The sequence below is a fragment of the Leucoraja erinacea genome, chromosome 11 (genome assembly GCF_028641065.1).
Source record: "Leucoraja erinacea ecotype New England chromosome 11, Leri_hhj_1, whole genome shotgun sequence".
NCBI lineage: Eukaryota > Metazoa > Chordata > Chondrichthyes > Rajiformes > Rajidae > Leucoraja > Leucoraja erinaceus.
The window spans coordinates 12621813-12648126 of record NC_073387.1 but is presented as its reverse complement, the minus strand read 5'-3'; the positions used below and the strand labels follow the sequence as shown (position 1 = coordinate 12648126).

Here is a 26314-nt window from a genome sequence, read left to right as displayed (position 1 = left end):
ATCTACGACAAACCAGGGACATCGCAGACAACAGAAATGAAAGACTGGAAAGAAGATCACTACTCTGCCAGTGACAGTCGCCACTTCTATGTAATATGTGTGTTTAATCGTGCAGTGCCTTCATGAAATATATACGTGACAAAACAGTTAATTGTGCAATAACTTCATGATATATGAACGCGTAAGAACTTTATAAAATATACTTTCTTAGGAATCCAATAAAAAAAACACATTAAAGAAAGGGAAAAAATGGGGGGGGGGAAAGTTAGATTGACACTAGCTAGAAATAACGTATTTTTCAAACTAAGGAATATTTATAACTAACCTATTGATTAGTTATAAATGACAGGTGGGCTGGAAGCATAAATGGGGTGAGATCCCAGGTAATGGCCTGCAGCCAAGCGAAACACATTGCCAGATTTGTTTGCTGTCGTTTGTTCATAAGGTTACAGGTAGGTAGCAAAATAAGGAACGGGAGTAGTTGTTGGGGAATCGAGTTGCATTGGAGAGAAAATAAAGCTGGAGGGAGAGATGTGGGTGGAAGGGGATAGGGTGAAAGGGAAAGATGGCATTATAGGGAAATAAGGGACGAGAGGATGGGAGAGGAGCATGTGGGGTGGGTAGAGGAAAGAAACATAGAAACATAGAAATTAGGTGCAGGAGTAGGCCATTCGGCCCTTCGAGCCTGCACCGCCATTCAATATGATCATGGCTGATCATCCAACTCAGTATCCCGTACCTGCCTTCTCTCCATACCCTCTGATCCCCTTGGCCACAAGGGCCACATCTAACTCCCTCTTACATATAGCCAATGAACTGGCCTCAACTACCCTCTGTGGCAGAGAGTTCCAGAGATTCACCACTCTCTGTGTGAAAAAAGTTCTCCTCATCTCAGTTTTAAAGGATTTAAAGGAAGCAAATGGGACCATCTTAGATGGGGCATCAGGTTGAGCATGAAAAAAGTTTTTCCTCCTGTGCTGTATGACTCTATGATTCTATTCTACGGTAGTCTTTAGAGCTAACAACTGCCGCCAATAGAGGAGAACATCGCCACAAACCACCTTCAGCAACTGCATGTGAAAGTGATGGATTGGGATTATCTGCGTGAAGAGCCAAGGCCCTAAACTCAAGATACTTCCTGCCTTGATTCACCACCCTGGCCATCCGTACTCCTCACATGATCACTCCACTCACCTCACATAGCCCCAGTGATACGGATTCGATCCTGACCTCCAGTACTGTCAATGTGGAGTTTTCACGTTCTCCAACAACTGGGGAGCAGTCCTGATCTACCTGGTCTGCTCCTACCATCTACCTCATTGGAGACCATTGGACTACTTTGACTGGACTTTGCCTTGCACTAAATGTTATTCACATTTTTTCCCTTTGACCATGAATCTGTACACTCTGAATGGCCTGATTGTAATCATGTATTGTCTTTTTCGCTGACTGTTCAGCATGCAACAAAAAGCTTTCCACAGAACCTCAGTACACGTGACAATAAACTAAACTCAAGCCCTGTGACCATGCGAGTATATTCCAAATAGTCCAGTTTCCAAAGGCGTGCGGGTTAGTAGGATAATTTGCTTTTGTAGGTGAGAGGTTGAATCAGTGAGGGAGAGTTCATGGGAATAAGGGGAGAATAAAATTGGATTAATGCGAGATTATCGTATGTGGGTGCTTGAGAATCAACTTGGATTTGGTCGAATCAAAGGCCACACTGGGAGGCAAGAGGATTTGAAATCCAACCAGCCACAAATTAGCAAAATGTTCTCATTAAGTTAATACTTAATTCTTAATTTCCCTCTGGATCATAACGTCTGTGGCTTGAGTTATTGGTGAAGGACAGAGAATGCTGCTCAATCACTAGCGAGGGAAGGAAATGTAACAGCTTGCTGATATTTACTCAGTGACGATGGGTCTCTGAATTATTGACTGCTCCCAGTCCATCAGCAATTATTAACTGAAAAACTCCACAAGGAGCAGAAGGCGCCAAAAGTTCCCAAGTTAAAAAACAATATTTGTCTTTGGACGGCACGGTAGCGTAGCGGAAGAGTTGCTGCCTTAAAACGCTTGCAGCGCCAGAGTCCCGGCTTCGATCCCGACTACGGGTGCTGTACGAACATAGTTCATACGTTCTCCCCATGACCGCGTGGGTTTTCTGCGAGATTTTTGGTTTCCTCCCACACTCCAAAGACATACAGGATTGTTGGTTAATGGGCTTGGGTTTGCATACTAGGTATAAGTGTAAATAAATTGTCCCTAGTGTGTGTGTGTGTAGGCTTGTGTTAATGTGTGGGGATCACTGGTCAGTGCGGACTCAGTGGGCCGAAGGGCCTGTTTCCGTGCTGTATCTCTAAACTAAACTAATATTTGTATTTATATCTGGCAACTGTGATCCTAATACTCAGAGAATCAGGTCGCATCTGTGAACAGTGCAACTGATTTAACATTTCATGTCTGTGAGAACTTGTCTGAACTGGAGAATGCTACACTGCATCATGTGTTGAGTAGTGACAGAGGCAGGCAAAGATGGGGCATGGTGTGTCTGTAATAGTGATCAGCGTAGAGGAAAATATCTGGTACTTCTCACAAGTAGACAATATACAATAGGTGTAGGAGTAGGCCATTCGGCCCTTCGAGCCAGCACCGCCATTCAATGTGATCATGGCCGATCCTCCCCAATCAGTACCCCGTTCCTGCCTTCTCCCCATATCCCTTGACTCCACTATCTTTAAGAGCTCTGTCTAGCTCTCTCTTGAAAGCATCCAGAGAACCAGCTTCCACCGCCCTCTGAGGCGGAGAATTCCACAACTCTCTGTGTGAAAAAGTTTTTCTTCATCTCCGATCTAAATGGCTTAGAGAGGGGAAAGATGACAAAATGGCTTAGAGGGGAAAGATGATGAAATGGCTTAGAGAGGGGAAAGATGAAGGGATAAGCTAGGGACAAAAATCACAAGCAAGACAAAAGTCAACCTTTCAAGCAGAGGCTTCATAGAAACATAGAAACATAGAAATTAGGTGCAGGAGTAGGCCATTCGGCCCTTCGAGCCTGCACCGCCATTCAATATGACATGTCTGATCATCCAACTCAGTATCCCGTACCTGCCTTCTCTCCATACCCCCTGATCCCCTTAGCCACAAGGGCCACATCTAACTCCTCTTAAATATAGCCAATGAACTGGCCTCAACTACCCTCTGTGGCAGAGAGTTCCAGAGATTCACCACTCTCTGTGTGAAAAAAGTTCTTCTCATCTCGGTTTTAAAGGATTTCCCCCTTATCCTTAAGCTGGACCCCTTGTCCTGGGACTTCCCTAACATCGGGAACAAGCTTCATCAGATCCATGTAGTCTGACGAAAGGTCCCAACCCAAAAGGTCACAGACCAATGTTCTCCAGAGATGCTGCCTGCCCCGCTGAGTTACTCCACCACTTTGTGTCTTTTTTCGGATAGAGTCATAGCATTATACAGAACGGAAACAGGCCATTCGGTCCAACTCAGCCATACGGACAAAGAAGCTACATCTGAGTTGGTCCCATTTGCCTGCTTTTGGCCCACCTCAAGTACCTGTTCAAGTTTCCCTCGATGGGGTTATAGTAGCTGCCTCAACTACCTCCTCTGGTAGCTTTTTCTATGCATCCACACACTTGAGTGAAAAATGCCCCTCAGGTTCCTATTAAATCTTTCCCCACTTACCTTACAACCCATGTCCTGTGTTTCTGGAATCCCCTACTTTGGGTAAAAGACTGTGCATTCACCTTATCCATTCCCCCTCATGATTTTACGTCTCTTCCGAAAAAACTCTACCACTGATTGATACAAGTACATCGATAGATGCTCCTGAACACATCATCAGTGATGTAACCTGGGGTCATTGGGTGTTTCGGGTCTTTCAACATCAGATACCCTCACCCAGGCGACCCAGCCGTGGTTGATCAGACCACGACTTGTGTTCAGGTGGCATTCGCTCCTCCCCATGGACCTCCTCTCCTGATCCAGAGCCATCTCGAGGCCTTCACCGCTGCCTCTGTGGTGTTCTTGATGGCCTTTCTCCTCGCCACTCCGTTGATGCCCAGTGCACTCAAGGCTTTGTAGAGCGATTGCCCTGCAAAACCTCTGCAGCCAACCTCGATGGGCATACACCTTGCCTTCCAGCCCTGCTTACGGCAGTCTATGACCAGCTCTTCGTACTTGGCCATCTTCCTCTCATGGGCCTCCTCCAGACGGTCCTCCCACGGCACTGTCAGTTCCAACAAGACAATGTTTTTGGTCGCCTCCGAGACCAGGAGGATATCTGGCCTCAGGGTGGTCGTGGCAAAGTGCCGTGGGAACTTCAGCTGTGTCACCAGGTCTACGGAAAGCTGCCAGTCCTGCGCAGTCGCCAGGATTCCTGACTGATTCCTGGCTGCTGTGGTACTTGGCAGCTGCACTCTGGCCTTCACGAAGGTGATCATCTGGGTGGTGGGGCGTTCTCGTCTGCAGCTGCTGATTCCCATGCTGATGGCTTCTGCAATGGGTTTCAGAACCTGGTCGTGATGCCATGTGTACCGGCCCTGCCCAAGAGCCTTAGGGCAGCAGCTCAAGATGTGTTCCAACGTCCCCTTGCCTGAGCATTGCAGGCAATCCGGAGATTCCGCTTTGTCCCAGATGAAGAGGTTCGATGGGCTAGGCAGGACATCATACAGGGTTTCGGCCCGAAACGTTGCCTATTTCCTTCGCTCCATAGATGCTGCTGCACCCGCTGAGTTTCTCCAGCCTTTTTGTGTAACCATCATACACTGCCTGGACCAGGAACTTGATGCGCTTTGGTTCAGCCTGCCAGAGCTCAGTCCATGTGACTTTTCGATCCATGGCCTGCTCCCACCTTGTCCAGGCTCCCTGCTGCCTCAATCCAACTGCTCTGGTACACCTCTCCTCCTCCATCGCTGCCCTCACTTCCTCCTGGACCAGCCTGCGCCTCTCCTTCCCCTTGGCCTTGTCAAACTGGGGAGTTGGGAAGATTCCCAGACCTGCTCTTCCCCGAGTCACTGCTCCCACCAGGACTCTGTGGCGTATCCGAGACTCTGCTTGCAGCACGGCTTCGACTGCTCTCCACTTACTCCCAGTTTTCACCTCCACCCCTGCTTGAGTCACCTTGGGGTCGCTGGAGTCCCTGTACAGCATCACCTCTCTGGCCCGAGTCACCTTAAACTCCTCCTCCAGGGACTTCAGGGGCAGCTGGAGCTTGGTGTTATTCCCGTAAAGGCCGATGCTGCTAAGGCTCCTGGGCAGTCCCAGCCACCTTGTGAGAAAGCTGCTGACTTTCCTCTCCAATCTCACTACGATGGATATTGGGACTTCGTAGACAAGCAGTGGCCCGAGTATCCTTGGCAGGATTCCATGCTGGGAAATCCATGCCTTGAACTTGCCGGGAAGCCCCGACCAACTCTCAACCAACTCTCCAGCTCCTGACAGGTTGCCTGGACAGATGCTGTATCCTTCAGGCTGCTGTTAAACACCTTGCCAAGACTCTTCACTGGCCTTTCGGAGACAGTTGAGATTGGTGTACCTTCGATGTTGAAGCGGAACATGGCCGTGACTTTGCCCTCTTCCGAAAAAACTCTACTGCTAAACTCTACCCACGGCAAGTTTGAAGAAGATTCCCTGACCCGAAACACCATGTGCTCCAGAGATGCTGCCTGACCCCCTGAGTTACTCCAACACTTTGTGCCTCATTTTCTGCTGCATGTTTTCAATTATACTTCTCATTTCAACAGATTCAATAATGTCAACTTTGACTTTTACAGAAATAGGAAAATAATTGTATTTGCACACGTACTGTAAGTGTGTATGTCAGCCTATCAGTGATAGTCTAGTGAGGGTGAAATGCTTAATTCCTCAAACTATATTTCAGGGTCTTTTGGACGGCAAGCTATTTATTTAGCCCATTATTTTATGCTGTACATGTACAATTCAATGACACTTGTGTTCAGTTCCCTGGTTGACATTTGCTCCTAACTTTCCCCTTACCTTTTTAATAACAATTTTGCCCATGAGTTGTAAATCTTCTCTTTTCACGTGGGCAGTCAATCTATTAGCTTCACTGTACAGAGAAGATGTCAAAGGCTATCTGAAGGTGATTACTTGTAAAGGGCAAGATATGAAGCGTGACTATATAAATAGGGGTATGCTGCTGCTGCTGCTGCTGTTACATTTGCTACCAATATTTACCCATACACTCCTCAAAGTTTCACAAGCACCACTGATACAGTGGGACAAAAGAACCTATTACCACCTTTGTATTAAACAACCTCAAGCAAAGTCCACACAGATAAAAACAGACACAGAGCTACTCTTTGTTCTCTACTCAGTTACATTATGTTTGAAACTAATTGAGTTAGAAACGGAAAGAATGCCATTCAAGTATATCAGAAAGAGATAGAGGGTTAACCTGGTCCTTCGGCCCATCGAGTCCGTGCTGGGAGGAAACCGCAGCACCTGGGGGAAACCCACCTGGTCACAGAGAGAACGTGCTAACTCTAGGCACAGGCGGAACCCGAAACTAGGATCGAATCCGAGCCTCAGCAGCTCCACCCGCTGCACCACTGAGCCGCCACAGATTGGTGTGTTCCATTTGCCGAAAACGGAATTCCTTTGGAAAGACAGAGCCTCCGTGGGGACCTCAGTTGAGGGGTTATATACAGGAAGTGAGATTGCAACCTCCACATATCTTTGTGCAGCTGGTTTGGGGAATTCTTGCGGATTGAGAACAGACACAAGAAGCTGTACACGTTCTCCCGTTCATTCAACCTTCCCGTTTCGCCCACGGATTCAAGATTCCACACAGAGCAAGTGGTCAAAAGTACATGGCTCCCCTGCAGAGTGGCACGGTGGCGCAGTGGGTAGAGCTAGAGCCCCAGGCTCGATCTCCACCTATGGCGCTGTCCGTGTGGAGTTTGCACGTTCTCCCTTTGTCAGGTCAAGTTAAGTTCTGGATCCAGGGTGTAGGAGAGGCTCCTGTTTCTCACTAATAATATAATAATAATAATAATAATAATAATAATAATAATATCTTATATTGTCATTGCACATAAGTGCAACGAAATTTGTAGGCAGTTTCCATCCGATGTCATAACATAAATCTTATGTTACTAAAAGTCTGTTCTTGACCGGTTTTGGCCATCTGTGCTGCGATTTCCGAGAGAACGCCGCCACCTACGGCCGTCATGTTTGGCCACCCTGCTCAGAGCCCCCCTCCGCCGCATGTGTGCTGAGGATTTTTCCCGTCGATTAAAAATGACAGAGATATTAATGTTTTTACAAAATTCCCCATTCTCTCTGCTGCCTCCGCTGGCGGCAGGGGGGAGGGACTATAAAACCAGGAAGTGGTGTGCCACACAGTCTCTTCAAGATGGAGGAAGGCAGAGGGTCACGTTTCATTGAGCTGTGAATAACACTGAACACATGTCTACTCAAATGTAAGTGCCCTAAGTGGTTCTAAGATGCTTGCAGAATGTGTTTATTGGTTCTAAAGCTTGCAAAAAATTGTTTATTGGTTCATAAGCTTGCAAAAAAATGTCTATTGGTTCTAAAGCTTGCAAAAAAGGTGTCTATTGGTTCTAAAGCTTGCAAAAAATGTCTATTGGTTCTAAAGCTTGCAAAAAGTGTCTCTATTGGTTCTAAAGCTTGCAAAAAAGTGTGTCTATTGGTTCTAAAGCTTGCAAAAAGCGTCTATTGGTTCTAAAGCTTGCAAAAAATGTCTATTGGTTCTAAAGCTTGCAAAAAAAAGTCTATATTGGTTCTAAAGCTTGCAAAAAAAATGTCTATTGGTTCTAAAGCTTGCAAAAATTGTCCATTGGTTCTAAAGCTTGCAAAAAATGTCTCTATTGGTTCTAAAGCTTGCAAAAAATGTCTCTATTGGTTCTAAAGCTTGCAAAAAAATGTATATTGGTTCTAAAGCTTGCAAAAATGTGTCTATTGGTTCTAAAGCTTGCAAAAAATATGTCTATCGAAAGCTTGCAAAATATGTCTATTGGTTCTAAAATGGTTCATACTAGCGCTCCAGAAAGGCACTATTACTGCAAATGGTGGCTTGGTTGCTTTGGCTTGAAATGAAATGAAATGAAATTAAATGAAATGATGATTGAAATGATTCAATTTATTGTCATTGTCAGTGTACAGTACAGAGACAACGAAATGCATTTTTAGCATCTCCCTTGAAAGGGAGACATAGGGCGTCGCGGTGTGCCCGCGCCTGCCGCACTACTTACTGCAAATCGTGGCTTGGGAGCTTTGACTTGAAGTTGAAGTTGAAAGGCAATACTTACTGCAAATGGTGGCTTGGGTGTGGCTTGAAGTTGAAAGACACCACTTACTGCAAATGGTGGCATGAAGTTGAAAGGCACTATTTACTGCAAAGTGTCTCTATTGGTTCTAAAGCTTGCAAAAAAATGTCTATTGGTTCTAAAGCTTGCACAAAAAGTGTCTATTGGTTCTAAAGCTTGCAAAAAATGTCTATTGGTTATTGGTTCTAAAGCTTGCAAAAAATGTCTATTGGTTCTAAAGCTTGCAAAACAATGTATATTGGTTCTAAAGCTTGCAAAAAAATGTCTATTGGTTCTAAAATGTCTATTGGTTCTAAAGCTTGAAAAAAAATGTCTATTGGTTCTAAAGCTTGCAAAAAATGTCTATTGGTTCTAAAGCTTGCAATAAAATGTCTATTGGTTCTAAAGCTTGCAAAAAGTGTCTCTATTGGTTCTAAAGCTTGCAAAAAAAGTGTCTATTCGTTCTAAAATGGTTCATACTAGCGCTCCAGAAAGGCACTATTACTGCAAATGGTGGCTTGGTTGCTTTGGCTTGAAGTTGAAAGGCACTACTTACTGCAAATGGTGGCTTGGGTGTGTCTTGGGTGTGGCTTGAAGTTGAAAGACACCACTTACTGCAAATGGTGGCATGAAGTTGAAAGGCACTACTTACTGCAAATGGTGGATTGGTTGCTTTGGCTTGAAGTTGAAAGGCACTACTTACTGCAAATGGTGGCTTTGGAGTATTGGCTTGAAGTTGAAAGGCACTACTTACTGCAAATGGTGGCTTGGTTGCTTTGGCTTGAAGTTGAAAGGCACTACTTACTGCAAATCGTGGCTTGGGAGCTTTGACTTGAAGTTGAAAGGCTCCTCTTACTGCTAATGGTGGCTTGGGTGTGGCTTGGGTGTGGTTTGAAGTTGAAAGGCACTACTTACTGCAAATGGTGGCTTGGGTGCATTAGCTTGAAGTTGAAATGCACTATCTACTGCTAATGGTAGCATGAAGTTGAAAGGCACTATTACTGCAAATGGTGGTGGTTGCTTTGGCTTGAAGTTGAAAGGCACCGCTTACTTCAAATGGTGGCATGAAGTTGAAATGCACCACTTACTGCAAATGGCAGCTTGGGTGCTTTGGCTTGAAGTTAAAAGGCACTACTGTAAATGCACTTACTTCCTGTTTGCACTGTATATTGATTTTAGATAAAACGCTACCACTTACGGCTGTGATTTTTGGCCATCTTACTCAGTCCCCCTCCGCTGACCAGGTGCAGAGAATTCTTCCCATCAATGAAAAATAAAAGTGTTATTAGTTTTTTTTTTTAAATGTTGAGAATATCTCTCCTGTCAATCACTCCATGAAAGCCACACCTTTTCATGGTGTGAGTCAGAGTTACGTTGGGGGGGGGGGGGGGGGGGGGGGGGCAAGGGGGGGGGGGGAAACTTAGGGCTTAACAAAAAATGCCCGGCAAAATGTGGGTGTGGCTCAGTCTCTGCAAGATGGAGGAGGGAGAGGTCACAACTTTTGCTGTCTTTGCACCCTACTTCAAATGGTATGAAACTGCACTTGAATTTGGTGGCCTTGCACCCTGCTAGAAGTGGTAAGAAACTGCACTTGAATTTGGTGGCCTTATACTCTACTTGAAAGAGTGAGTTGCCAGCACAACAGGCTTGATTGACTGAGATGCCAGCCCAAGAATTCATTTGGCGCACAATTTGCATACTAGCCCTCCACTGGAAACCAGTCCCTTCAGCCCACAACACCCATACTAGCGCTCCAGAAAGCACTCCCCCCCCCCCACATGGGGCCATTAGATATATTAGAATTGCCTTCATTGGAGGGGTGGAATATTACGTTGAATGACCAGCCCTCCTTAGGATTGCAGCTAAGCTGCATTTGGAGTATTGCGTGCAGTTCTGGTCGCCCCATTATAGGAAATGTGTGGAGGCTTTAGGGAGGGTGCAGAAAAGAATGCTGTCTGGATTAGTGGGTTTCAGTTATGGAGAGAGGTTGGAAAGGCTTGGATTGTTTTCTCTGGAATGTCTCTGGAGGGAGGTCTTCATAGAAGTATATAAAATGATGAGAGGCATAGATAGGGTCCAAACCTTTTCCCAAGGTGGAAATGCCCAACACTAGAGGACATAGCTACAAGATGTGAGGGGCAAGGTTTGATGGAGACATGCAGGGCAGGGTTTTTTTACACAGAGGGTGGTGGGAGGCTGGAACGCACTCTCGGTAGTGGTGGTGGAGGCAGATACGAAAGTGGTGTTTAAGAGGCTTTTGGACTGACACATGGAAGTGCAGGGAATAGGGGGATATGGATCATGTATAGGCAGATGAGATCAGTTTAACTTGCCTTTGTGTTTGGCACAAACACTGTCAGCCAAAGGTTCCTGTGCTGTACTGTTCCATGCTTCATGTCCTAACTCACTTTATCTTGCAGTAAACATTATTCACACCAAAAGCTTTTCACTGTACCTCAGTACATGTAACAATAAATTAAACTCAGAGATGTTTGGTTTGAGAACAGCTCTATCCAAGACCACCAGAAGTTGCAGCGAATTGTGGACGCAGCCCAGACCATCACACAAACCAACCTCCCTTCCATTGACTCAATTTATACCTCGCGCTGCCTCGGCATGGCCAGCAAGGATGAGTCGCACCCTGGTCACTCCCTCTTCTCCCACTCGCCCATCAGGCAAAAGGTATAGAATTGTGAAAACATACACCTGCATTTTCAGGTTCAGTTTCTTCACAGGGTTACAGGGTTTCCTTTATTGTCATTCAGACCGAAGTCTGAACGAAATTTCGTGCCTGCAGTCATACATACATACAATGCAATACAATAAAAAACAACAATAAACACATATTAACATCCACCACAGTGAGTCCACCTAGCACCTCCTCACTGTGATGGAGGCAAAAGTCTTAAGGTCTGCAGTCTCTTCCCTCCTCTTCTCCCTCTGCGCTGCGGCGATACCCCACCGGGCGATGTTAAAAACAGTCCCGCGGCTCAATCACCGCGGCCCGGGGTGGTCGAAGCTGCCGTCCACCAGTCCTGCTGCTGCACAGCTGTTATCAGGCAACTGAACCACCCTACTGCAACCAGAGGGCAGACCTGAACTACTACCTACCTCATTGGTGACCCTCAGACTATCTTTGATCATACTTTTCTGGCTTTATCTTACACTAAACATTACTCCCTTATGTATCGGTACACTGTGAATGGCTCAATTGTAATCATGTATTGTGTTTCTGCTGACTGGTTTGCATGCAACAAAAGCTTTTGACTGTACCTCGGCACACATGACAATAACCTCAACTCATAGAGATGTTTATCTATGTACTAGTGAGGTGTGTACTACTGTGCAAATTCATAGTATGCATTGGAAATGACAGCTTTTAAGTAATTGACATTTCAGAGACCAAAGATATATATATTTTGCCCTCCACGTGCACAAGCTGTTTGAGACAATCTATCCAAAGAGATTATTTCATAATTCTTATCCAATACGGCACTCTGTATACAAACACATTGCCTGATCAAGCACAGCTATGGAAAAGCACTAAATCCTTCACTGCCCCTTTGGCCATCACCAGCAATGGCTAAGCATGGAATAAAACTCTGTCCACTTTGTACTTATAGACATTCAAAGTTGGAGCCAGAGGAAGCAACGAAAGAATGGCGGTGCTTGGACATAAAAGTCCAAACCTAACACATCATAGGAAAACCAACCATCTAAAAATCCTGATATCAGTGCAGCACTGACATAACATCCATCCCCATCAGTTCAATAATGCTATTTTACAGCTTTCTCGCCATCTACTAAAATTAATCGTCCCTTCACGAAATGTCGCCTATCAATGTCCTCCACAGATGCCGCCTGACCCATTCAGTTATTCCAACATTTTGTGTTTTACTCAAGATTCCAGCACCTGAAGCACCTCAATATCAGTATTATGCCATGATAACACACGTGTAAAGATCAATATTTCAGTACGGCTCTCAGACATCATTCATCTGAAACTCAGTCTTGCAATGTCTCAAAGTCCAGCTAGAAATCTGCATCTCAGAATGGTACTGGCATAACATGTGACTAAAAGTTGCACTCTCGGAGCGGCCCCTGGCCAACATCCAGCTAACAAATCTCAATCATTGGGCATACCCTTCTCACAATTCTAGCCTCTGCACTGCACTCTGGCAATGCGGTTCTCATTGCCCAACCCTGCAAGCTCATGGAGCTTTCCCTCACTTGTGCCATACATAGAAACATAGAAATTAGGTGCAGGAGTAGGCCATTCGGCCCTTCGAGCCTGCACCGCCATTCAATATGATCATGGCTGATCATCCAACTCAGTATCCCGTACCTGCCTTCTCTCCATACCCTCTGATCCCATTGGCCACAAGGGCCACATCTAACTCCCTCTTAAATATAGCCAATGAACTGGCCTCAACTACCCTCTGTGGCAGAGAGTTCCAGAGATTCACCACTCTCTGTGTGAAAAAAGTTCTCCTCATCTCGGTTTTAAAGGATTTCTCCCTTATCCTTAAGCTGTGACCCCTTGTCCTGGACTTCCCCAACATCGGGAACAATCTTCCTGCATCTAGCCTGTCCAACCCCTTAAGAATTTTGTAAGTTTCTATAAGATCCCCTCTCAATCTCCTAAATTCTAGAGAGTATAAACCAAGTCTATCCAGTCTTTCTTCATAAGACAGTCCTGACATCCCAGGAATCAGTCTGGTGAACCTTCTCTGCACTCCCTCTATGGCAATAATGTCCTTCCTCAGATTTGGAGACCAAAACTGTTCGTAATACTCCAGGTGTGGTCTCACCAAGACCCTGTACAACTGCAGTAGAACCTCCCTGCTCCTATACTCAAATCCTTTTGCTACATCTTAGTAAAACCATACTCTGTGGGAGCTCCACTATTCAGCACTTTGTTTAAGGTCCGGGAACGGCCCAGCAGTAACATGAAACACTTGATAAAGCTAAGCATTAATGAGTGATAGAAAATGGAGCTGGGAGCAGAATACCAATAAGACCTGTTGACTGACGTGTTTCCAGGGAGCTGCTCTCTCTGTTCCAAGTGATGACATCTCCTTCCTTTTCCATTTTCACGCCAGCTACTGAAGTATTGCTTTGAAATTACGTACGTGCTCACTAGCTTGCCTGCCTGCACTCCAGGCAAGGGAGTGCCTTGATCTTTGTTATTTAGTTAGTGGACTGGCAGCTGCATGGTTAATGGTGCATACTCATTATTGCCTCCAGTGTTACATTGCTTCCACTCATTGCTTTGTGCACACACCTCCCACTGAAAGCACATTCAGGTTGCGGGTTGTCAACTCGTGCAACTTGAAGGTTGGCAGGCACAGAGAGAAGTTCTTTGTGCTGCTGAATACATCGATAGTTGGTACAACACAGAACAATAAGATGCAAGCTACCCCATGACGTTTCACCTGCAGTTCCTTTCTCAAAGCTGATCATTGACAGGATGTGCCAAGCGTTTCCACCAGCCCCAGCCTTAAATAAACATGGAATGTTTAACCTTGAGAAGAAGCAGACCCTTCTTTCATCCTGACTCAATCAAGAATGCAGATTAAAGGGTCTGTCCCACGAGCATGCTACTGCATGCGGCAAGCGCGACCTAACGTGGTCGCTTGAGCCATACGGCCTCGGGGGGCCGGTCCCACTCCGATCGCCAGAGCCGTATGGAGTTGTGCAGAGCTGGTCCCGACATCATGCGGGGCTTCGAAAAACTGACACTGTCCAAAGATTCCGCGCGGCAACTGCCTGCCGGCCCGCAGCCGCATTGAGGCCGTGCGCAGCGTCTCGACGCCGTACGCCTAGCATGAACTTCCCACAGACTTCGCTCGAACTTCACGTCAACTCGTACGGGATCACTCGACCTCCGCGCGGCCCCCGCTTCCGGTTTGGTCACGCTTGCCGCATGCAGTTACATGCTCGTGGGACAGGCCTATTCATTTTAGAACAGACCGTTCAGCCCTCAATGTCATGCCGAACATGATGCCAAGTTAAACTGATCTCTCATCTGTCTGTGCATGATCCATATCCCTCTATTCCTTACACTTTCCATGAGCCTATCTAAAGGTCTCTGCAATGCCACTGTCATATCTGCCTCCACCACCCACCCCTGGCAGTGCTTTCCAGGCACCCACCCCAAACTTGCTCCGCACATCTCCAATAAACTTTCCGCCTCTCACCTTATAGCATGTGAAGGCATAGCTATACATTTCCACCCAGGACATAGGGTTCTGACTGTCTACCCTGCTCATAATTTTATATATTTCAATCAGGTCTCTCCTTGACCTCAGGTTCCAGAGATTTTGTTGAACCTTGAAAGATTTCTTGCTAAACTGTCTCTGATCACTTAGAACAGGTGTCAAGACCACTCTTGATGTGAGGTCCACCTTGATATTTTGGACCAACTAGCTCACATAATTCACACCCAAACAAAAGCTAGTTTGTACCTCCACTCACCCTGATAGTTGAGGAGGGGAGGGGGAGGGGAATGAGATGGGGGAAGGGGGAAGGGTGTAATCCCATTCTCCAGGAACAGGATGCCTGGTTCATCTGAAGTGAGATGGAACACTTCCTTAGAAGGCTTAGGAAGTTCAGCATGTCCCATACATCTCTCATCAACTTCTACAGATGTGCCGAAGAAAGCATTTTATCAGGATGCATCACAGCTGGGTTTGGGAACAGCTCCCTCCAAGATCAACAGGAATTGCAGCGAATTGTGGACAAGGCCCAGACCATCACACAAACCAGCCTCCCTTCAATTGACTCAATTTACACCTCACGCGCTGCAGCATGATCAAGGACAATCTCACCCTGGCCACTCCCTCGTCTCCCTTCTCCCATTGAGCTAAAGGTGAAAACACACACAACCAGAAAACACACACCTTCTCAGCTGTTACCAGGCAACTGAACCATCCTACCACAACTAGAGAGCAGTCCTGAACTACTACCTATCGCATTGGTGTGCCCCAGACTATCTTTGATCGGACTTTACTGGCTTTACCTTGCAGTAAACATGGTTCCCTTATTATATGTGAATGGCTCGATTGTAATCATGTATTGTATTTGTGCTGACTGGTTAGCAAGCAACAAAAGCTTTTCATGTACCTCAGCACACATGACAATAAACTAAACTAAAAATATATGATCTTGGCATGAACCAATAGCTCTGTACTAAGCAACAAGATAGAGACCTGAACATGACTCTCTAGTTTAAACCCACAAATAGCAAAAATAAACCGAGGTACCTTTGAATTAATCTGGGGAGTTACTCCAACACTTTGAGTTTTACTCAAGATTGCAGCATCTGCAGTCTCTTTTGTCCCAGTCCCTTCTCCCCTGCTCACACTTAATCTTTGGTGCCATCTGCTGGTTATAATCTACAATTACCCACACATAAGGAAATAATCTAATAGTCAGAGCTAAAAATAAAAGTGCTGGCCAACAGAATATGTGGAGGGAATGGACAGGCAGCATTTTGGTCAAGACCTTTGTTCAGATTGATGTAGGGTCCCGACCTGAAATGTCATCTGTCCATACCCTCCATGGATGCTGCCTGACCCACTTAATTACTACAGCAAAGGTAGACACAAAATGCTGGAGAAACTCAGCGGGACAGGTAGCATCTCTGGAGAGAAGGAATGGGTGACATTTCGGGTCGAGACCCTTCTTCAGACCAGTATGTTATTTGTTCAAGTTTCCAGCATCTGCAGTCGGTTGTGTTTAGATTGTATTCATGAATGGTGATTTGCCTGGTGAGGATATAAAACAACGTTCATTGTATCTTGCTGCAGGTGACAATAATTAACCAACGGCAATTCCAAGGAGAGAGATAGTTACTGTCCTGAGCCGAGACTAATTGCATACGGTTAAATTGTGATGAATTGCCATACTCTGCACTGTATATAAAATTATGCGACATAAAGAGGGTATATGTTGGGAGACGTTTCTCCCATGGGTGAGGTGTGTATAATCAGAGGGCATTTAGGATAAAGGATAAGAGATTCAGAGAGAATTTTGTTTTTCACCCTTAGGGTGATTGGAATCTGGAACACACTGCCTAAGAGGGTGTTGGAGGCACTCGCACAACATTTAAGCATCTGAACAAGCACTTGATTCACCAAGGTACAGAAGGCAATAGACCTTCTGCTGTTAAATTGAATTGTATTGATTGGTATTTGGCGGTCAGCGTAGGCATGTTGGGCCAGAGGGTCTGTTTTGGTGCTAAATGACTCTACAACAACAGATCATGCACTAGCCATTTTATTCCGGGCAAAAGGTAAAAAATAACTCCAAAATGCATGGGATCAACACATTGGCTTCAGAAGGCTGCTTAAAATTTCATTGTAAATGCCAAATCACACAGGCCCAACCAAAAAAACGGATCTTTACTTCAGAATACATCCTTGACTCAAATAAAACCCTTTGGCCATTCACCAGACTTCATTTATAAAGGCCACTATAAGTGAGACCCCTCTATGAGATGTGTAAGAAGGAACTGCAGATGCTGGTTTAAACTGAAGATAGACACAAAAAGCTGGAGTAACTCAGCAGGACAGGGGGCATCTCTGGTGAGAAGGAATGGGTGACGTTTTGTGGGAAGTCAGTTTGCATCTACGAAGCAAATCTTGTGCAATTGGCTCATAAGTGATTGAAAGTAGAAAAAAACAGCACCTGAACAGGCCCTTCAGCCCACAATGCCTGTGCCGAACGTGATGCCAAGTAAAACTAATTTAATCTGCATGCACATGATCCACATCCCACCATTCTCTGCAGCCATAAAACTTTATTCATTTTGCCAATGGTTCAGTGAATTGGGAGCGTTACCTGCAATGGATAAAGAGGGCAGTGAATGATATCATTATTGTTTTGTATTTGTTGGATATAAGAGGGAATGCATCATACTTGATAGTTTAAAAGAAAGTTGTGGAATTGTACAAAGCTATTTGCAGTTTTAGCTTGTAAGTGACGCATGCATAACTACTGTGAAGATAGTCCGCAGTGTACTTTAATAATGCCTTTCTCAATATGTGACCATTGTTTCGAGAAGTCGACTCGAGGGTGGGAGATGAAGGTACAGAGGAGGGGAAAGGAGTAGGGTTGTTAGTGTGGTCTGGCCTGATGGATGAAATGTGTTCATCGAGGTGGAGGGGGGTGAGCAGTAAAGAGGATGGTGGGGGCATAAGAACGTAATTCAATGATCATACTATAACCATATAACAATTACAGCACAGAAACAGACCATCTCGGCCCTTCCAGTCTATGCCAAACACTTACTCTCACCTAGTCCCATCTACCTACACTCAGACCATAACCCTCCATTCCTTTCCCGTCCATATACCTATCCAATTTATTTTTAAATGATAAAATCGAACCTGCCTCCACCACATCCACTGGAAGCTTATTCCACACAGCTACCACTCTCCGAGTAAAGAAGTTCCCCCTCATGTTACCCAGGGCCGGATTTACGTATAAGATAGACAAGCTTAAGCTTAGGGCCTCGAGATCTAGGGGGGGCCTATGCTTGCTGCACCAAGGTGTGTTAAACATTTGAGATAGTGGCGTTGTACAAAACTTACGAGCAGTGGCGCTGTGGGAAAGTGGCGTTGTTACAAAACCTACCATCGGTGGCGCTGTGCTTGCGATTCCAGAGGTTTTGGTTGTGTGTGGTGTGGGGGGGGGGGGGGATCAACCCAATGCACTGTAGCGCTTTATATTCGTTGTGGGGAGGAATTTGCATCCCACAGATTGCTTTAATCATTGGAGTTTGCAGGACAATGCAAAAGGTATGAAGGGGTAAACTTTAATTCTTTCCCCTACCTGGTCGGAGAGGCGGGGAGCGGTCAATGCCTTACCGGGTCGCCGTGCAGTAAGCTCCGCCGCGCTGTGGTCGCCAACTCCCAGCTGGGGCTGCGGGCGGCGCTGGTTGTAGCTCCGACCCCGGCAAATGTTGGGAGTCAGCGGCGTCGCAGCGCTGGGATACCCGGGAAGCGGGCAATGCCTTACCGGGTCACTGTGCGGTAAGCTCCAGGGCGCTGAGGCCGCCGCCTCCCAACGTTCGCGGCCCTGGGGGGGGCAGCAACGCTGGGTTGGCACTGGGGCGGCGCTGGATTTACCGCGCCTCGCAGCCAGGGGTCGAGTTGCCGGGGTTCTCCGAACGGCGCCTGCCCGCAGCCGGACGCCCCCAGCTCCGCCTCGTCGCCGACCAGGTGGGACTAAGAACCGTTTACCCCGCCACCCACCCACCCACTGACCATCCCACCACTAAAATCCCTCCAAACTCTGACTAACATTTCGTAATGATTTACAATGACAACGGACGGGGAGGACTGCCCGCTCCGGACTTTTCGTACCTACCTCCTAATCTACGCTAAAAATCTTCCATTCGGAACTCCGAAAATGCCCGAAATCCGACAAGTGTCTGGTCCCAAGGCTTTCGGATAAAAAGGTTGTGCACCTGTAGTGGCGTTGTTACAAAACTTACGAGCAGTGACGCTGTGGGAAAGTGGCGTTGTTACAAAACCTACCATCGGTGGCGCTGTGTGCTTGCATTCCAGAGGTCCTGTGTGTGGGTGGGTCTCCCCAACCCTGGTAACCTCAGTGTGAGGTTAATATTCGTTGTGGAGGGAATTTCTCCCCATCCTTGGAAATTGGATGTGACCCCAAAGCTCGTTTATTTCCCCTTCCCCCCCGCCCTGCACCTAGGGGCCTATCTACCTGGCCAACCCACCTCGCTCTGGGCCCACCAAACGTTGCCGCCACACCAGGCCCATCCAACATCGCCACTGGATCGGACCTACCGCACATCGCTGCCGGAACGGGGCTCTCCGAACATGGCTGCCGCACCGCGTCCTACTCACCTCGTCGCTTCACCGGCTGGCCGAACCGCGCCGCCCCACTGACCATCCACCCACTGGGACCTCCCACGCATCGCCCGCCGACAACGACTCTACTGCCCGCGGACTCGTACCATCGGGTCCGCCGACCCTCGCCACTCCACGGCCCTCCAGCAGCACGCAGCCATCGCCTCACCTGGAGTCTGGGCCTGAAGCCTCCATGCTGCTAACTCCCACTCCCCTGTGTTTGACTGCACTGGGTCCTAGTGCCAGTCTCCCCAACCCTGGTATCCTCAGTGGCTGGTCCACTGGGTCCCCTATTCAAACTATGTGACCCCTGCTTTCCCGTCTCACACTAACACCCCCCCATCGTGGGACCCCCCCCCCCCCCATGGCCGCCTCGGCTTTAGACCTTTTCCTCCGGCCCCAAAACATCCCTGCCATGGGTTCACCATCCCCCCTGACCCCCCTCTCTCACTCCAAACAGTCAGTCCTCAGCTCCATTAACTTTGTCCCCCCCCGTCCCTCCTCAATGAGTTCCACGCCCACCATGACTTGGAGCTCTTCTGCCGTCGCCCACCAACCCCTCACAGCGAGATGCCATGGTAGTCCTCACCCCTTATTGATGTCCGATCCCGTCTACAACCCCCTCCTCGTGGACCCCCCCTCCACACGCTTTACTCTCAAGACTGCCGGCGGAGCCTCAACCACTTAACTTGGACGGGGGGGGGGGGGGGGGCTCACGTGAAATAGCTTAGGGCCTCTCTTCATCTAAATCCAGCTCTGATGTTACCCCTAAACTTCTGTCCTTTAATTCTCAAATCATGTCCTTGTTTGAATCTTCCCTACTCTCAGTGGAAAAAGCTTATCCACGTCAACTCTGCCTATCCCTCTCAGCACTTTAAAGACCCTGATTAACCTCGATAAAGTCCCCCTTAACCTTCTGCGCTCCAAAGAATACTGTACCATTGGGTTGTAGGCTACCAAAATGGAATATGAAGTGCTATTTATATTGCTTAACTCTGGTAATGGAAGTTGAGTCAAGAGTGTTTAATTGTCATATGTCCCAGATAGGACAATTAAATTCTTGCTTGCTGCAGCACAACAGAATATGTAAACATAGTATATAATGGGAGAGAAAAAAAAAGTTCAGTGTCTACATATACACATAATCAATAAATAAACAAATATAGTGCAATAATAATAATCTGTTGTAGTTCAGAGTTCAAGACAGATTAACTGATCTGTTCTTAAATCATGATGCGCCTCAGAGGGACGTTAGCGTTCACATACTGTAATTCCAAGGGTGGATTGCAAGTCATGCTACCATCCCAAGTCTTGCTGATGGGATTATGGACAAGAAAATGAATTGGAGTATTGTTCTACAGGAACAAAAATGGAATGCAAGGACCTCGTACATCCACATCCTCCAGTAACGCTGCCTGACCTGTAGATTTGCTGCAGCACTTCTGGGTAGTATTTTTTCTGCATATCACCTTCCTTCTTTATGATGCCCCTTAAAACCTCCCTCCAAATAAGTTTGTGATCTCTGACCTGAAATGTGTTTGTGTAGTTTGGTGTCACATTTTTAAACTCCTTGAGAAAGACAAATGGAAACTGCTCTGGCTGGTGATGCTGCGAATGTCTTTAGACTTTAGAGTGCAGAAACTGCCCCTTCGGCACACAGAGTCCATGCCGATCAGCGATCACCCCCATACACCAACACTATCCTACATTCGCTAGGGACAATTTTCCAAAGCCAATTATCCTACGAACCTATACATCTTTGGAATATAGGAAGAAACCAGAGCACCCAAAATAATCCCCCACAGGTAATGGATGCGAACATACAGACTCTGTATAGACAGCACCCCTAGCAGGATCAAACCCAGTTCTCTGGTGCTATCACTATGAGCAAGAGGATACCTCATGGCAGAATGTGCGGAATCACTCTGGTGAAACTGTTTCCTTGGTTTCTAGGATCTTTGTAAACAAATTTAATATTTTGGTGCTCAGGTGGATGTTATTAGCAAAGTGATACACAATACATCAAATAAATGTTGCTGGTTATTTGAAAGCCAAATGCAGGATTCGATGTAGATGCCTGAAGAAAATCAAATTGACATTAATACAGTCATTATTCATTCCTGACAAGTTGCATGCTGCAGAATTGTTCATGGCTCTGAGTGCAGGATTCAATGTTCCATATGGATGAGATTTAGAATTCAAAAATCTCAATCCTCAAGTACACCACAGCCATCAATCATGCACCAGACATCTCCCTCTGCCTTGGTGCAGAACAGAGGTGGTGGCATCAGTCACATGCCCATGGTAGAGTTTCAATCGATTGATTCATTCTCTTTGAGTATCTGCAAGGCAATAATGACCAACGTGATTGATGAATCAACTGTTCTCCAATAGCAATAATGTTACTAGCCTGAATCTCTACACCCCGAGTAGATTGCAGGCCGACAGTTTCCCCATCTGTACAGCCACATTGTTCAAATAATTCCCTCAAGTGGATAGGTTCCCTATGGAGCCAAAACCATAATAATCCACACACTGACAGAGGATGATCAGCCAACACAACATTTGAGAGAGAATTAGTACTGGCCCAATGATGGCAGCTTCCCAATAGCATTCAGGGGGCAAGGTCCAAACAAGTATTTACAAAGTCTTCATTGAGCCAACATTATCATAATAGTTTCTCTATTATTTTTTTCTATTAATGAATGAAAATATCTAAAGAATAAACCATCCATGAATAAACCAGAGCACCCAGTGGAAACCCACGGTGCCACATGGAAAACGTGCAAACTCCACACAGACAGTACCAAAGGTCAGGATAAAATCCAGGTGTCTGGTGATGTGAGGCAGAAGCTCCACCAGATGCACTCCTGTGCTGCACTGACATTCCCACAATGGACACATTGTTGAGGTGTAGAAATGTAGAACAGCAGGTGCCGGTATACAAAATAAAAAGTGACAAAGTACTGGAGTAACTCAGCAGATCTGGCAGCACCCCTGGAGAACATGGATAGGTGACATTTCGGGTGAGGACACTTCTGACACTTTGTTGAGCTGAGTTTATTGTAACATCTCAGATGGCCTTGTAGAAGATTTGGGTGCTGGCTGAAACTGCAGACACAAGAGACCAAGGATAGTGGCATCTTGAGCAAAAAAAACAGCATCTTATGCCTCTGTCCCACTTAGGAAACCTGAACGGAAACCTCTGGAGACATTGCGCCCCACCCAAGGTTTCCGTGCGATTCCCGGAGGTTTTTGTCAGTCTCCCTAATGGTCGAAAGTGGTTTCTGCTTCTTCTATGTTCCGGCGAATATTTCAAAAAATTGAAAACCGGTCCAGACTTAAAATAGGTTGCCGTTTTTAAAATGGGCTATTATTTTAGTCGAAGCCGGTTGGGATGCTCGTTGAAGGTGGTTGCCGGAGGTTGCAGGTAGTGGAAGGTCTTACCATCCACTACCTGCAACCTCCGGCAACCACCTGCAACCACCTTCACATATGCATCCTGACCCACTGATATGGGACAGAGCAGGGAACATTTGGTCCATCCCCATTGGTCTTTTAGATTGCATTTTCCAGCCAAATTCTCAGACGCCAAAGGCCTGTGTCATAATCTGTAGCAAACCCCAACCACCACAGGACTAATTTCTTCTGCATCACCAGATACAGTCATGCGTCAGGCCAGCAGACCCGTCACATCCTCCATGCTTGCAATGTGACGAGACTCTTCCAAACCACCCACTCCCTCACTTACCACTACCCTCACATTCCAATCGCAACTGGACCAGTAAAGGTGAAAAGGCTACGGAAATGTATTTTCCAAATGCCACCCATCCCCCATCAAAACCAATAGCCCCATTCATTCCCACCATTACCAGTCCCATTGTGCTGAACTATCAGCACTCCCTCTGGCCTCCAATTAAGCAAACTCAGCAAAAAGAGTAGGGTTGAGATAATGGCATTCTTAAATAGATTTTCAATTATAATGAGCAATAAACCTTGCAATGAAAACAAAGCCGCCCACTGCTGAACAAAACAGATTTTATTGCATGTGTTAGGTTAGTGTCCCAAGCCAACAGGTTACATTGAGATGATAGTGGTTTAAACATAGATATTGAACTGAATTATCATCAAGTATCTGGTCATTCAATAGGGCTCAATACTGCATCCGAGAGCTACATCAGTAATCACAGCTCAATGGACATTATTAATTCCTTATTTTTGGGGCAGTGAAAGTTAGAAGACAAAAGTATTTTAAAAAGTAAATCCATGGCTTGATAGAAATTTAATAAAAAGTCATGTTTATAACACGTCTTAAACGTTGATGCCATTTATAGGCTGGCCCCAAGTAACAAATAGGTTCTGTTTCTGTTCTGTGTCCATAAGACAAAAAATACCCAAAAGCCACATTACTGTAACTGTCCCATTGGAATGAATGGCATCAAAATACAAAATAGAAAATTTAAAAAAAATTAAAAAATAGACAGATGAAAGAAACTAGTTTTGCTGTCCGTAAGAATGAACAAAAGATGCAATATCAAGAGACAGCAAACATGTGATAAATTAGAAAGGTTTCATATGCCTGCTTCCAATCCCATTACATTCAGTTTTCTTTTTAAAATGCAACATTGATGTTTTTGTTAAAATTACCATTGGCCAAGAGAAAATGTGGTTGCAACTTAGTGAGGGGACTGGGCTTCAGAGACAACTGGTGACGATGGTCCAAAGCGTGGAGGACATCACCTCACGAGGAGAGTGAGCAGCTTCAGTCAATGGTCTTTCACCCGGCAATGGCCATCAGCAACATGGAGAACCACAGCCTCCTCATTCCAGACCTCAGTCACACGATCACAGCCCCAAGGACACAGTCTTCCTTCCTCACACCAACTCCTTACTTTGAGAAGGGAACTCAAAATAAAACATAACCTCTTGAGCTCAGTGCACCCCATGAAACAATTGGGATGCAAAATAACTCAAAATGATTAGAACACATCCAGTTAATGTTCAGATTAATACTCAAAAGATTCAAATAAAGGCGCACTGCAAATAAGAAATTGTACATCTCACGGAGATTTTAGACACGAGTAGAGGTTTCTCACAGTCACCGAACCATAGAGGATAGTCATCATTTCCAACCCCAGCTAACCCGACCACAAGACCAGACTGTATTCCTCAGGGTGCCTGGGAATATATCATTGCGACATCCCATCTCTCAGTAATAAACTCATTAATCATCACTGTGGGGAAATAAACTTAAGTTGGCCAAGTGGCTAAAAATGAGCTGGTGACTAAACTACTGTTAATTCCTAGTGAATTACTAACTATGGGAGTAGCCCTCCATGAGTCACTGCTTTAAAGGCAGGAGGCAAACTGCCAGGTTAATTACTGATGGGCATTAAATCCATAAGCCCACTCCCCAAGTATGAATATTGAAGGCTCAACTCATCTAGTATTCGTCCAGTAAAAATGTGGCATGATAGTCGCTTTGAATATTAACATGGTCCACCCAACTCATGGTTCCTTCATGATGTGCCGTGGCAGCGACAACCAATGTTGGTGGAAGCCCCAACAACAGCTTGTCTTGCTGGGGATGATGAAGTCATATGAAAAGATTAAAATGCCATATTAATCCAAGTGACTTATTCATCGTAGACATTTCCGATTCTACTTGCTAGTCTGTATTTTAATTGAAAATGTCACGTTCCTCTCAGCTTCCACTGTGATGTTACAGGCAGTAGTGGAGGTGGAACATCTTGGAATGAATCAGCTTCCATAAAAAACAAAATAGACTTAATAAAATTCCAGTTGTTTACTATTACCTGGGACAGGAATAAGAAATTTACCACTTTTACTGCACAGAATACACTACCCGACTCCAGGGCTTGGATTACTCCTTACATCCAACACCAGCCAACGCCACTGTTTTGAGGAAATTAGTTGCTCGAACATGGAGTGAATACATTTTATATATTGATGGAACTGGTCTGGAGCAAATGGGGTTAATGTTCTCTCTTCTGGTAAGAGCTCATAGGATAGGTCATATCTGGATACAGCTCAATCTGGGATTTTCAAACAACGAGCTTCTGAGCCAATATGGCTCCACCGCATAAACAATGATCAAGAATGGTTTGCATCAACAGTTGCGAATATCACCTGGGCTAAATCAAAAGGAGGGGGAACCGCGTGGCATTATTCTTCAGAAATGATGCAAAACGCAGAATCTTGCAGCTTGCATTGCAACAATTAAAAAAAAATAGATCAATGTGTCACATCTCCTCAGATGTCCATGCACAGAAAAAGAAATTTGTGTTTATGTAATTATTCCCATATTACTCTCTTCACCTGCCTGGAGGCATGAGAGTTGGATGCCAAGCTTTTGCCAAGTTGACCACGATGGGAGGTTTGCGGCATTTGGACGGCTTGGGTGAAAAGTGTCAGCTGGCATTCAGTTTGTCAGCAGATTAATAAAAACCAACCATCTACTCATCCAGGGCCTTGAGATGGATGGCGATTGCAAGTAGATTTTCCAGATGGCAAAATATTTATAAAACTAATATTTGATAAAAATAATTCTGTAGCTAAAAAAAATCATGGCCATGAACCTTTACATTACAAATCCATTATTGTATCAAGTTGAGGTTGGCCTTTATACTTTGAATTGGTAACATAAGAGCTGGATGGTTGGATATTTATGGACAGTGGTGGATATGGAACATCTTTGAATGGATCAATGCCCTGTAATGAAGGGCCCCCAGATAAGGCTCCTGGTAGGTGGCACGTCTCATTGACTTTTCACATCTTCGTCAGTCTGGAGATGAGCTCCCTCCTGCGACGTTCTCCTGCCCAGGATTTGCTCTTTTTTCGCAGTTTCAGCATCTCTTCCTGGAAGTCCACGTGATCCATGGGACAGTACGTAGGTGGGTCACAGTAGTTCTGCAGAACAGCAACAGAAGCAAAATCAACCAGGCTGGAGCTTTCTAAATCTGGAAACACCCATTACGTAAAGTCCATCGCTTCCGTTTACAGCAAGGCATATCACATGGCTATCTCTAATATTTCAGTTCAAATCCCTGGCCTGTTGCCTGGGAAATGTTCTATCAGATTATAAATACCATGGCATCAACTGACAGAATT

General features: G+C 45.7%; 1 protein-coding gene across 3 annotated transcripts in view; it reads right to left on the bottom strand.

The window, feature by feature from the left end:
- Nucleotides 1-23204: 23204 nt before the first annotated feature.
- The window catches only part of LOC129701462 (M-phase inducer phosphatase 1-B-like), a 38338-nt gene continuing 35228 nt past the window's right edge, over nucleotides 23205-26314 (bottom strand). For all 3 annotated transcript variants that reach the window (XM_055642653.1, XM_055642655.1, XM_055642654.1), the window contains one exon: nucleotides 23205-26113. In XM_055642653.1, coding sequence (XP_055498628.1) covers nucleotides 25973-26113 — 141 coding nt within the window. In that variant the 3' untranslated portion in view covers nucleotides 23205-25972. The remainder of the gene's footprint in view (nucleotides 26114-26314) is intronic.